This window comes from Xiphophorus hellerii, chromosome 4 (genome assembly GCF_003331165.1).
Source record: "Xiphophorus hellerii strain 12219 chromosome 4, Xiphophorus_hellerii-4.1, whole genome shotgun sequence".
Taxonomy (NCBI): Eukaryota; Metazoa; Chordata; class Actinopteri; order Cyprinodontiformes; family Poeciliidae; genus Xiphophorus; species Xiphophorus hellerii.
The window spans coordinates 257,199-270,483 of record NC_045675.1 but is presented as its reverse complement, the minus strand read 5'-3'; the positions used below and the strand labels follow the sequence as shown (position 1 = coordinate 270,483).

The window sequence follows — 13,285 nt, the reverse complement described above, 5'->3', positions numbered from 1 at the left end:
CTAATAAATGAAATATTTTGGAATAAAGATCTGAAAACAGCAGCGACATGAACAGGAAGTAGAAACGACAGCGGCTGAGATATTCATGGGTTTTATTGAGCTGGCGGCGGCGTCAGAAGGTGCTTTGCAGCAGGCAGCGGCAGCCGCAGCCCGCCGGACACTCGTCCTGGCGCCGGAACCAGTCCATCATGTGTCCAGTATGGCCGCCGTGGCCGCAGCTCAGGCAGAAGTTGGAGGAGCCGCGCACGGCGACGTGGCACACGGCGCACTGGAAGGTCAGCCGCTTGCACACGGCGCACTGGGTCCCGCGCGCCTGACTGCGGCAGTGGCAGCAGTACAGCCCGAACTCTGCAGGGAAACAGACCCGTCAGAACCAGAACCCGACCCGGCCGGACCGCTGAGGGAAACGTACCGATGCCTTTGTGAGGTTCTGGCGGGCCGGCCGTGAACTTGAGGACGTCGGCCCGCTTGTCGCCCAGACCCCAGCGGTACAGGATTTCACCGTAGCTCTTCTTGAAGTCGTCGAACTGCAGCGTGTTGGCCGGGTCCAGCAGCCTGGCAGGAACAAGGAAGTGACATCGCCTCAACAACAATCGCCTCCGGCTCAAACATCTGTGACCGCAGGGGGCGATAGCGTGCAAGTATGTCTTAAAGACCAGCAAGAAAGAGTATTTAGGTAAACTGCGTAAATACTGATACAGCTGAGATCAACGGAGAAAATGTGATGTTTTGTATTTGAGGCTGAACACCGACGGACGTCACATCGTTAAAATATGTAAACCAACTGCGGCTGGTTAATTAATTGGTGCTCTGGTAGTTTTTAAGAGTCTTTAGTGTTTCTGCCACCGATTTGTTACATCTCACTTGAAACGATATTTATCCCTCAAATAGAAAATTCACACAGATTATGATAACCATCATAATCTGTAACATACCAGTAGGTTTTCAAGACGTACTTGCACACTATCGCCCCCTGCAGTCACAGAAAATGATGCAACACCTGTTCTGCTCGGCAGGTCCAAAGGAAGACTGAAGCCTTGATTTAGAGCCGAGGAGCAAACTCACCTCTTGTTCATGTCGTGCAGCTCCCGCTCTCGCTCCCGAGGGTCCGTGTAGGTCTGGTTGCCATAGCGATAGTCGTCAGGAGAAGACTCCCCCCAGGGGGCGGGATGCTCGGGGTCTCTCACTGAAACACAGACAAAGAGGGTTGTTGCGGCCAGCAGGGGGAGCTGTGGGGTTTGGGGCGGCCAGCGGGGGAACTGTGGGGTTTGGGGCGGCCAGCGGGGGGAGCTGTGGAGGTTCACCTGTGGTCCAGGTCGCTGCGATGGAGTCGGAGGTGCTGGAACAGGAGCCGGATGTGACAGAACTGGAGGTGTAGCTGGGCTGAACACAGAGGAGCAGCATCACTGAATCTGCTCCAGATTCAGTGATGCTGCTCCAACCACATGCAGACTTACAAATCGGGAGTGGAGGCGGGAGCCGGGGTGTCCGTACAGCGAGTAGCAGTCGGGGGGCGGAGCCTGAGCCCTGAACACGCTGCAGAGCATGGCCAGAGTCTGGACGTCGCTCATCTGACTGTAGTGATCCAAACTGATGGGTTATAATAGAGACATCTCAGCTTTTATGTTCCTCCACACCAACATATGATCACCTTCTGCAAACTCACAGAGTCTCCAGCAGGTGGCGCCCAAACGGGTGTCTGGCCCAGGGTGTCTCTGTGTCTGGGTCAGAATCTGGACTCAGGTCCTGACTGGTGGCGGCGGACGCCAAAGCCCAAACCTGCACAGCATAGACAGGGTGAAGGTTGTGGACCAACACTAGACCACAGGACCAGCAGTAGTTTGTGGTCAGGATGGAGACTGGACAGGTTCAGGCTGTGTGAACCTGAGAACCTGCGAGGAGATGGAGGCACACTCACCTTGGCCAGGTCTCTGCGTCCCACTGCGAGTGCTGCTGCTGCGTTCTTCTGACACGTTTCCTGAATGTCGTTCATGTTCAGACTGAGGAAGACAAACAGACGTTCAGGTTGGACGGCCCGATGGCATCCTCCGGAGAGGACAGAGTCCTTCATCCAGACTGTCCCTCAGCAGATGCAACCACATGCCGCTGTCCTCACTGAGACAGATTGTTAGGGTACTCTGTGAGGCTTGGAGACAGCTGGGTCCGGTCTGGGGACAGGGACAGTATCTCTCGGGGACATGTGAGGACGCAGGGACTCACATGTAGCTCTCTCCCAGAGTCTTGTGCACAGGCAGCAGGCAGGAGATCTCCTGGATGATGACCTTCCCGGCCAGCTTGATGGGCCGGCTGCTGTACTCCGCTCCTTCCCGCTTCGTCTTGAAGCGCCGCGATTTCTGACGGAGACACAGACAGACAGGAGGACGGGGACGGCCGGCCGAGGAGACAAAACAGCAGCTGATTAAACGGCTTCGGGATCACAGCAGAGGCTGTTCACACCGAGTGTCCGGACCACCGGAACCACCGCAGGATCTCTGGATCCAGTAAGTGGACCTAAGGTGCACGGGTGGGTCTAGCAGAACCGCGTTCTCTGGACCCGATTCACCAGCAGGTCCAGTTCTGAGGTTCTGCTGACCTCAGTGTGAACATCTCGTCAGCCTCAAGAGCCAAATTACTTCATAGCAGGCGAGACACAACTCACCTGGACAGGTCAAAGGTTAGTAAGGACAGTAGGCAGGAGTTACTGAGTTAGCTTAGCTTATGTGTTCAAAACGGACCAAGAACCACCCAGTCCAGAACCCCCTGGTCGGTTCTGCTCAGCTCAGAGGGAAAGTGGTACGACAGGAAAGCTGGTAATGAGAGGGAAGAGGCAAAGGTCACCAGGCCGGGAATCGAACCTGCGACGGCCTTATGTGGGCTGTGCTTAACCCTAACCCAGAAATGAATTTCTATAAGAAAAAATTAAATATCTGGGTTTATTTGAGTCCATCAGAACTGAGGTTCTGCTTTGCTCAATGTCTCTGCTCACGGCCCGCCCAGCGAGGAACACAGCTCACTACCTGGGGTCGAACCGGACCGAACCGGACCGCACAGTCACCGGTTAGAGAGAGACTTGCCAGTGGAAATGGCCTTTTGGTCCAGTTTGATGGTTTCTTCTTGTTTCAACTGGAAACAGTCCAACAGGAAGTGGTTCCCAGTCAGGAAGCAGTAGCTTCGCCTCTTCCTGACCGTCCGGACTGGATGACAGAACCAGGGTCCAGTCTGGTAGGTTCCTTGTGGAACAGAACCAGAATCCTGGGTCTCACAGTAATATACATCAGCATGTAGCTGTGGGCAGAGCCTGCTGACCGGTACCACTCTGCGCTGCGATGGACCGGTTCCGGAGGAACACCGGAGCTACCTTCAGGAACGGCAGGGGAAGCATTACGCTTCCCGGAAATGAGTCAGAACCATAAACGCGGAACCGGGCCGGTCCAGGTGGTGCTGGTGGAAATTTCTCAACGCGTTGCATCATCACTGGGAATAAATCCAGGTAAACCCAAAAGTATTCTGTCCGGGTCCAGTATCTGAACCCGGACAGAACCTGGAGGAAGCAGCTTTTTATAGTTCTGAGAAAGCAGATGTTGGGTTTTGGTTCTGATCCAGAACCATCTACACTTTTTCCCTTCTGATGAGAACATTGGACCTCAAAACTATTGGGATGTTTGAGCTGCAAACAAAAGCAAACGGAACCGTCTGGACCCGGTGACCCGCCGCCGAGTCGGAACCGGGCCGGAGCCCAACACACAGATCAGGATGAAGATGAAGATGATGATGATGTGTGGCTCAGTGGGTTAGTGGAGGAGAAGCAGCCAATCAGAGACATGCAGGTTAAAACAAGCTGAGCGCTGGAGGGTGGGGCAAAGAGCTGTACCGGCCAATCATGGAGGGTTTGGACAGACCAGCGGCGGGAGGCAGACATGGGAAGCTTCTGATTGGAGGAGAGCGGGGAGGAGGCGGGGCCCACAGTGATTGGTCGAGAGGAAAACAACAGAGGAAAACAAACACAAAGGGAAGAAAGAGAAGCCAATCAGGAAGAGGGTCCTTCACTTCCGCTGCGTGGTTACCACGGTTACCAGCTCTACCCTCATGGGTTAACCTCCGGTTCTGGAGTCTGGCCCGCCCGGCAGATCCAGTACAGCTGACGGGTCAGAACCAGAGTTCTGAGCAGACAGGCTCATCTGGACTCAGACGGTCCTCAGAACCAGAACCAGACCAAACAGAACCAAAGGTACCAGTCCGCAACAAGTTCTGCAGACGACCCAACAACAACAGAACCACCAGAACAGCTCTCAGGTTCTGATGGACCAGTTCAGAGGTTCTGTTGGGACACCCTGACCCGGTTACTGGTCTGTGGATCCTGCATGCTTCGTAGGCAGAGGTTCTGGATGTGTGTGTGAGTGTGTGTGAGTCTTACCCGCTCCTTGTAGTAGAAGGAGGAGATGGAGACGGTGTCCTTGTCGGACCGGGTCGGGCTGCCGCTGTAGAGCCGCAGCGTGTTCTGGGACTCGGAGCGCATCTTCATCGGGGTCAGAACCCCGCTGTGGTAGGCGGACAGCGCCGACAGGGACCTGGGGAGACAGGAGGGGCGCTCATCATCTGGACCTTGTGGTTCTGTTTCCCAGCTGATCTCTGCTAGAGGGACCGGCCCGATCAGGACCGTCCGATCGGACCGCTGGTTCCACCCGGTCCTCACCTGGGCGTGGGCTCTGTGGGCGGGGCCGAGCGGTGCATGGTGATCGGTCGGGTGAAGTAGACCAGGCAGCCGGTACCGCAGAACCGGGCTCCGGAGGTCCGGGGGAACGGGATATTGGCGTCCTGAAAGGAAAGCGGTTGTTATGGCGATGAAGAGCGGGCGGCGGCGGTGGCGGCCAGCAGGAAGTGACCTGGTAGGAGCCGTAGGTGTTGGTGACCCGGGGGAACGCCTGCAGGGGCGGAGCCACGGGATTGGACAGGACAAACGGGCCGGACGCAGGACCGTCCTCTTGGGTCTGATGGACAGAGACACAATGCTGAGGATGGCGTTCTGACCCGGTTCTGACCCGGCTCTGACGCTCTCACCATGTCTGACTCCAGGCAGGAGACGAGCTGCCGGACGCACGGCTCCAGGCAGTTCTGGTTCCGCTTCACCTTCTGCAGAGACGTGTCCATCAGGACCTGGACACAGACAGCTGGACTCAGGTTCTGGTCCACACCGGGCCCCGACCGGGTCCAGTCTGGTTCTGGGCCCCCCAGAACCAGACTGCTGCTCCTAGCTGGAGGCATCAGTGAGGTTCTGCAGTGGGTCCTGTAAGTGGACCGGACCGGACCGAACGGACCCACAGGGCTCAGGAGTTCAGGCCGACTGCTTCTGTTTGTTCTGACAGAAAGGTTCTGGTCCTGGTCCAGCTGATCCTGATGCAGCTGGTCCAGCCGGTTCTGGTTCTGGTGCCATCACTGACCTTCTGAATCTTTGTCTTCATGGCGGAGGGGATGGTCGTTGGGGCGACAAATTGGAAGGAGGGCGCGGCGTTGTTGGGGTACTGGACCGGAAAGTTGACCACCAGATGGACCCGCTGACCGCCGAAGTGGGCCGACACCACGCAGCTCCGGTTCCGGGCGTCCATCTGGGGACGGACGCACAACCGGGTCAGACAGCCGGCGGAACCGGGCAGACGGACTGAGCCTCACCTCTACGTTGACGTTCCGGATCTGCAGGTTGACCAGGGAGAACTCCTGCTGCAGAGTCTGGGCCAGACCAGAACCGGCGGCCGGGTCCGGACGGCTCGCCGCCTGACCTGGGGGGAGAGGTCAGAGGTCAGGCTGGACAAAACCTTGATGTTCTGCCTCTGACCTTTGACCTTTGGGTGACAATCCGCACTGAGACGGAAACATTCAGCTTTCAGCTCGGCCACAGCAGAGACCCGGGTCGGCCCGGATCTGATGCCAGCCGGGTCGACCGGGTCGATCGCATAACGGAGGAGCATTTATCTGGACCTCAGGATGGTTCCCTCCTGATGGTCGGAACGACCCGGTTCTGCTGGAACCAGAACATTTAACATTTTCAGCTGCTGTGGTTCTCAAACACTTTGAGCAACCTTTTCTGGTTCTGGTCCAGTTGATGGTTTGTTGTCAGGACCAGCAACTGGACCAGAACCGGACCCGGATCTCTGGGTTCTGCTCTGGGTCTGGACTGTCCCAGGGGAAAGGTCAAAGGTCACGTCAGCCAAAGGTTCTGAAAGAGTCGGGTTCTGTTCGTACCCGGCGGGCCGTCCGGACCCGGAGCCCCACCCTGCTGGGCGCCCAGGGACCTCTCCGTCTCCACGGCGATGGACACGTCCTCCATCAGCTCGTCCACCAGGTCGCTGACGCACAGCTGCAGCGGGAGACAGGGAGCGGCCAATCAGAGCGCAGCGGCGCCTCGCCCGGCTCTAATTGGCCGCCGACCGACCTTCTGCAGCTGAGGCTCCACCCTCCAGATCCGCAGCGTCTGGTCCCGGGACCAGGTCACCAGCTGGAAGTCCCTGGACCCTGGGGGACAGGAGACACTCTGACTGTCCGCACCTGGCCGTCTGAGGGGGCGGCGGACGGGGGGGACGCTCACCTTCCTTCTGGGGACGCCACTGGAACTCCAGGACGACATCATCGTGTCCAACGAAGGCGTGGACGGGACTGTTGAGGTCCAGAACGCTCCACAGCAGGAGACTGTTCTCCCGCCGCAGCTGAGGGACCATGACAGTGACGAGACCGCTGGAGAACGGCTGGGGACAGACGGGGACAGGGTGAGACAGAGGGACGGGGGCACAGACCGGGACAGAAACGAGTGTCTCTCACCGTGTAGCGGGCCTTCCACACCGGCACCTGGCAGGACAGGACGCTCAGGTACTTCCTGGGCTGCCGGTAGTCCCAGAACTGAGGACAGAAGAGAAAGGACGTCTCGTCAAGACGGCGTCCTGATGAGACGTTTAGGACGGTGTGTCCTCACCCTGACGGAGTTGTCCTGGCTGGACGTGGCGAAGACGAACTCGTTGTCTCGGTGCCAGTCCAGGCCGTGGATCTTGGACAGGTGAGCAGCCAGGTACTCCACTGCCGTGTTGGGTTTCTGTTCAGACAGGAGGACAGGTCAGAGGTCGTCCAGCTGCCAGACCAGTCCCAGAACCCGCAGGACATCTCACCCTCTTGTCCCAGATGCGTACATCTCCGTCATGGCTGGACGCCAGCAGATGTGGGTTCTTCCGGTTCCACTTCACCTGAGCAGCTCCAGCTGGAGGGACAGTGGGACGGTGGGACAGGAGACAGGGACGACAGTGAGCGGTGCATTCAGGGAACTTGGGAACGTTTTAGGCTGAGGACTCACCGACAGCAGACAGCGCCACCGTGGGTTTCCGAGTGTCCCTGTGGAGACAGACAGCGAGACATGAGGACAGCAGATCCAGTGTCTTCTGAGACCGGTTCTGGTCTGGTCCTGGGTTTTCCTCCTACCTGGTGTCCCAGATGTAGATGTAGGTGTCCACTGAGCTGGACACCAGCAGCTCCGAGTCGAACCAGGACCAGTCCAGGTCGCTGCAGGGATAATCACAGTGAGTCACACCTGTCCCCACCTGTGAACAGGTGTGCTTGCTTTGTGTCTGTCACCTGATGACCCGGGTGTGTCCCTGCAGGGACGTGTGAGTCTCTCCACAGCCGTCCCTCCAGGAGTACAGGTCCACTCGCTGGTTGCTCTGGAAACATAGGAGGGACATTCAGGATCTGTCCCCACACCGTCCCCGGCTGTGCCCCAGTCTAACATGGTGTTGGCAGCATCATGCCTGAATTTCATGAAATGGACGGAACCATAAACGGCCGGCGATTCGTTCATCAATCAGTCATTAAATAATGACTCAGAGCCTAAAATAGAAACTTGTCCGGACCGGACCGGACCACAGCAGAACTCACTGAGGCGGCGAAGATGTGAGCCTGGGACCGATGCGGGTTCCACTGGACCGTCCCCACGTCCCACTTACTGTGGCGACCCATCTTACGGGACGGCTCTGATGGAGCGTCCAGGTTCACCAGGTAGAGGGAGTGCCGGCTGGACGGGGACAGAGAGACAGACGGGGACAGAGAGACAGACGGGGACAGAGAGACAGACGGGGACAGCAGCTGGTGATGTTGTCAGACATTGAACATAATCTTTTAACAGAGACAAAGATCATGTCACTGGTTCTGCTGGTTCTGTCTGAGAGACAGGATCCAACAGGCTGGTTTAGAACTGATTCAGAACCAGTCTGATTGGTTCCGATGTTAGAGCTGTAGGAGCCATCTGGGCCGGACCAGAACCCACACTCCCGTCCTGCCATGAACACCTCCAGAACCAGAACCAGTCCTTGACTGGACCAGAGCTTTGATTTACTGCATAGCCAGGGTACAAATCGATTATTGTAAATTAATTTCACAGATTTTTTGTTTGACAGTTTAATCTCCCAACAAATAATTTAAGGAAGGAGTCAGAACCTGATCTACAGGAATGGACCGGCAACCGGAGCTTACCCTGACAGCACGGCGTGGGAGCCCAGGCAGTCCACGGACATGGCGGTGGCCTGGAACACAGCACAGACCACAGGTCAGAGGTCAGCTTCCCATCGGCCCTGACCTGCAATCCAACATGGCCGCCCAGCTTGCAGCTATGGCCTCTTCCTGCAGCTGCAACATCTGGTAAAATCTGGGTTTATTCAAACTAATGAGCCTGGACACCATGGTTACCATAGCAACCACATCCTGGAGACTGGCTGTGGTTGCTGTGATGAGGCTGGGAAGACGGCCATCTGTTGTCACGTGACTCAACGTTGACTGAAAGTTGCCAATGATCTCCTCCCTAGGAAATCACGTGATCGGAACCATTCAGATCAACTACCGCAGATACTGCGGTTCGGTTCGGTCTATTACCGAACCCGACTAATCCGGGTTTGCGTTCGGTTCTGCAGGTGAACTGTTCTCAGCAGCTCCGATCTCACCCGAGTTTCCGGTCAGAAATATCTGGGTCAGCTCAAACAATCACACACCTGAGCGTCCCGAAACTCCACCACCACAGTCTCGCTGCTCCACCGCGCCGCCATCTTTCCTCCCCGTCTCGCTGTCAACACAACGTCACGTGACCTTCAAGAGCTGCGGTGATATGTTCAATGGCGGCGGGTTCCTCCGCTTCAGAACATCAAATAACTGGGTCACAGCAGGTTCTGTAGATTATTGAAACCATCTAGCCCGTTGTTAACCCTTCACCAATTAGGAATTATGAAAGGATTACTGGAACATCCTGGTACTAACTACTTGTGGTTTTAACTTCGAGTGTTAATCATTTAATTACATAATTGTTTTTTATTATTATTATTATTTACGGATTTATAGTTTTAAAAATAAATGAAATTTTGACAGAATAGTTCGTTCAGGACCGAACAGTGAACACATCTACTTTAAAGGAAGATACATTTTCTATATTTTCCACCTGAACACCTTTTAGATCAGCTCGACAAGGTAAAAAGTAACAAAGTAGTCAAAATTCCGACACTCGTGATGTATTTAAAGCACTCAGGCATCAGATCGCTGTTTCCGAAGAACGAAGAGTGACGGCTGCTGGGAAGGAGGGCTGCTGGTCTTTGGAGGTGTTGGCGGCGGTTGTTGAGGTGGTTTGTTGGCTCTGGAGAAGAGACGCTGACGGCTGGAAAAAAGAAGCGGTTTGTGGCATAATCCGGGTTGTGAGTGGATCAGATGGCTAGTAGTAGTGGGGGAAGTTTGGAGGAGGGTAATATGGATACAGGTTGGTCAATGGTAGAAAATAGAAGAGGGGGAGGGGGGGAGATAAAGGGAAAAAGGATTGGGTAATGGGAAAAGATCTCTTGAAGATGAAGAAGAAACAACTGAAATAAGAAAGAAAGCAATGATGGAAGAATTTAAAGTAATATTAAAGTTTAAAACTGGACAGGACTTGATGGGGGTAAGTCCTATTAGTTTGTCGAATGGGCTTATGAAAGCTATTGGAGAGGTAGAGCTGGCTAAGGTGATTAGAGATGGGAGTTTACTAATTAGTAATATGTAAAAATGCTGAACAAAGAAATAAAGCTCTTAAGCTACAAATGGTGTGTAAAAAGGAAGTGATAGAAAGAAAGGTGGGGGGGGGGGTAAAAGGGGTAAAAGGAGTGATTTCAGGAATCCCTATAGGAGAAAACTTGGAAGAGTTGAAGAAAATGATTAAAGGAGGAGAAATTACAGAAATTAAGAGACTACAAGCTTTTAGGGATGGAAAGAAATTGGATAGTACATCTGTACTATTGGTCTTCAAAGATAGGGTGATAAGATAATGGTTAGCTATAATGTAAGACAATATGCTCCATCACCGGTTAGATGCTATAAATGTCAAAGATATGGACATGTTGCAAATGTTTGTAGAGGGAAGCAGAGATGTGGCAGATGTGGAGGAGAACACCCTTATGGGGAATGTGGAAATAATCCTGTCAAGTGTTGCAACTGCGGAGGAAATCATACTGCAGCATATGGAGGATGCAATGTAAGGAAAGAGGCAGCTGAAGTTCAAAACTTAGAACTGAAAAGAGAGTAACTTATGCTGAGGCAGTGAAACAGGTGAGAAGTGATGATAGTAATTTGAATGTAAGTCAGGAAAGGAAAGTAATGACAAAAAATGATCAGGGAAATATTACGTTAGATAAATTAATTCCATTTCTTGCATATATTATTAACTGTTCAGAACAAGCAAGAAATAAAACTGAGAAGATTAAAATTATAGTGAAAGCAGCTACTAAATTTTTTAAGGTAAAAGATTTGTCTTGGAAAAAAATACATGATGAGCTAAGACAAGGTGAAGGGTCAGCTGATCTTGAAGCGTCTCAAACAATTTCATAATTTTAATAGTACAGTGGAATGCTCGGAGTTTAATAGCAAATGGGCAAGAATTTAAAGGTTTCATTAGTAATTTAAATCCTAAACCAGATATAATATGTGTTCAAGAAACTTGGCTCAAACCATCATTACAGTTTAATATTAACGGTTATTCAGTTCTATGTAAAGACAGGGAAAGTAAAACTGGAGGAGGGGGTGCTATTTTTATCAAAACTAACATAAAATTTATTCAAATACCAATACAAATAGTGTCAGATTTAGAAATTATTGGTGCTGAAGTATGGACAAATGAAGGGAGTGTTAAAATAATTAATTTCTATAACCCGTGTAAGCAATTAGAAAAATCAAAACTTGTAGCAGTCCTAAAAAATTGGAGAGGGAAAATAGTGTGGTGTGGGGATTTTAATGCTTATAGCACATTATGGGGTGATCAAGATAATTATAATGGAGAGATTGTAGAAGAGTTCATAGAAGAAAAAGGATTGATTGTTTTAAATAATGGAGAAGGCACTCGGGTGGATATTGTTAGAGGCAAAGAGTCTCCTATTGACTTGACATTGGTGTCTCAATCTATTGCTGATGTATGCAGATGGGAAATAATGAAAGAAAATACAATGAGGAGTGATCATTACCCAATAGTCATTAATATAGGGGTAGTTATGAAGCAGGAGCAGTTAAAAGTTGAGGGAAGGTGGAAGTTTGGGAGAGCAAATTGGGATATGTTTGGAGTTATGAGTGAAGAATGCTTGGAAAAGGTAGATATTAATAATCCAATTAATGAGGTTAATTCTGAAATTAGCAAGGGTGTAATAAATTTGGCCAAATTAAGTATTCCCAAAAGTAATGGGAATAGGAAAAAGAAAAAAATAGTTCCTTGGTGGACAATAGAATGTTCAATAGTTATTAAACAGAGGAACAAAGCGTTGAAGATATTGAAAAAAATGATAAGTTTTCACAATCTGATAAATTATAAAAGAAAACAGGCAGAAGTTAGAAGAGTTATTAAAAGTGCTAAAAGAAATTATTGGAGAAAGTATTGTGAATCTTTGGAGAAGAATTCAGCATTAGATAAAGTCTGAAATACTATTAAAAAAATGTTTTTTTCAATAATAAAAGAGAATGGAAATAATATTATAGATAATAAAAGTAAGGCTGAGGTATTAGGGAAGATGTTTGCTAAGATACATAGTACAGAGAATATAAGTAATAGGGAAAAATTAGGACGTGAAAATACCAAACAGCGGAATATAGAATTAATTCAAAATGATGAGGATTATGATGATTATATTAACAAGGGATTTTCCTTAGCTGAATTAGATAAAGTGTTGAGGAATTCTAGAAAATCGACACCTGGTAATGATCAAATCACTTATAATATGATGAGTAATATTAGTGTTGTGAGTAAAGAAAAAATGTTAAAACTGTTTAATAAAAGTTGGGAGGAAGGAGTTTTGCCTGATAACTGGAAGGAAGCTGTTATTATTCCTATATGCAAACCTGGGAAAGATCCATGTTTAACTGAAAGTTATAGACCAATAGCCCTAACGTCGTGTTTAGGTAAAGTTATGGAGAAAATGGTAAATAATAGGTTAGTATATTTCTTAGAATCCAAGGGGAAGATAAAGGAATACCAATTTGGATTTAGGAAAGGAAGAAGTACGATTGATCCAGCAATATGTTTGGAACATGAAGTTAGACGAGCTCAAATTAATAAAGAGAGAGTGATAGCAGTGTTCTTGGACGTGGAAAAGGCTTATGATATGTTGTGGAAAGAAGGGTTGCTGATTAAATTAAAACAACAGGTATAAAGGGTAAAATGTTTAGATGGATTAAAAATTTCTTAACTGAAAGAAAGTTAAGAGTGAAAATAGAAGGGGAAATTAGTTCAGAGTATCAAGTGGAAAATGGAGCTCCCCAAGGGAGTATTATAAGCCCTATGTTATTTAATATAATGATTAATGATATTTTTAGTAATATAGATAAATCCTTGGGTGTTTCACTATTTGCAGATGATGGTGTCATTTGGAAAAGGGGAAAGAACATTGAATTTATAAAACAGAAAGTGCAGGAAGCATTAAATAATGTAGAAGCATGGGCGTTAGAATGGGGATTTAGGTTCTCAACATCTAAATCTAAATTTGTTGTTTTTTCAAATAAGAGAGTGAGTAGTAATGTGGAACTTACATTTTATGGGAGTATAATAGAAAGGAGAGAAGAAATTAAATATTTGGGGATATGGTTTGATAAAAAACTCACATGGAAAATGCACATAGATAAGATAGTGGTAAAAAGTAAAAGAATTTTAAATATTTTAAGATGTCTAGTAGGCAGAGAATGGGGAGCTGATAGGAAAGCATTAAGAACGTTTTACATTGGATTAATTCGATCTATTTCTGAATATGGATGTATTTTATATAAT

General features: G+C 49.9%; 1 protein-coding gene across 5 annotated transcripts; it reads right to left on the bottom strand.

Annotated features, from left to right (window-relative positions):
- Positions 1 to 75: 75 nt before the first annotated feature.
- Positions 76 to 9,255, bottom strand: wdr59 (WD repeat domain 59). Of its 5 annotated transcripts, none has more exons than XM_032559820.1 (27): positions 9,018 to 9,255; positions 8,506 to 8,555; positions 7,912 to 8,047; positions 7,612 to 7,697; positions 7,459 to 7,539; positions 7,334 to 7,371; positions 7,152 to 7,240; positions 6,962 to 7,078; positions 6,811 to 6,888; positions 6,581 to 6,737; positions 6,428 to 6,507; positions 6,238 to 6,352; positions 5,668 to 5,774; positions 5,439 to 5,603; positions 5,059 to 5,154; positions 4,884 to 4,988; positions 4,694 to 4,815; positions 4,415 to 4,568; positions 3,872 to 3,925; positions 2,221 to 2,354; positions 1,919 to 2,000; positions 1,667 to 1,779; positions 1,458 to 1,590; positions 1,305 to 1,383; positions 1,066 to 1,186; positions 413 to 555; positions 76 to 348 (listed from the first exon to the last, which is right to left on the bottom strand). In XM_032559820.1, the coding sequence occupies exons 1-27, from the start codon at positions 9,069 to 9,071 to the stop codon at positions 113 to 115; spliced, it is 2,925 nt and encodes a 974-aa protein (XP_032415711.1). In that variant the 5' UTR covers positions 9,072 to 9,255; the 3' UTR covers positions 76 to 112. The 5 variants fall into 5 exon arrangements, with proteins under 5 accessions (XP_032415711.1, XP_032415712.1, XP_032415710.1 ...); XM_032559821.1 differs by having other exon boundaries at positions 3,872 to 3,928; positions 6,268 to 6,352; XM_032559819.1 differs by having other exon boundaries at positions 3,872 to 3,928; positions 9,018 to 9,254.
- Between the last annotated feature and the right edge of the window lie 4,030 nt (positions 9,256 to 13,285).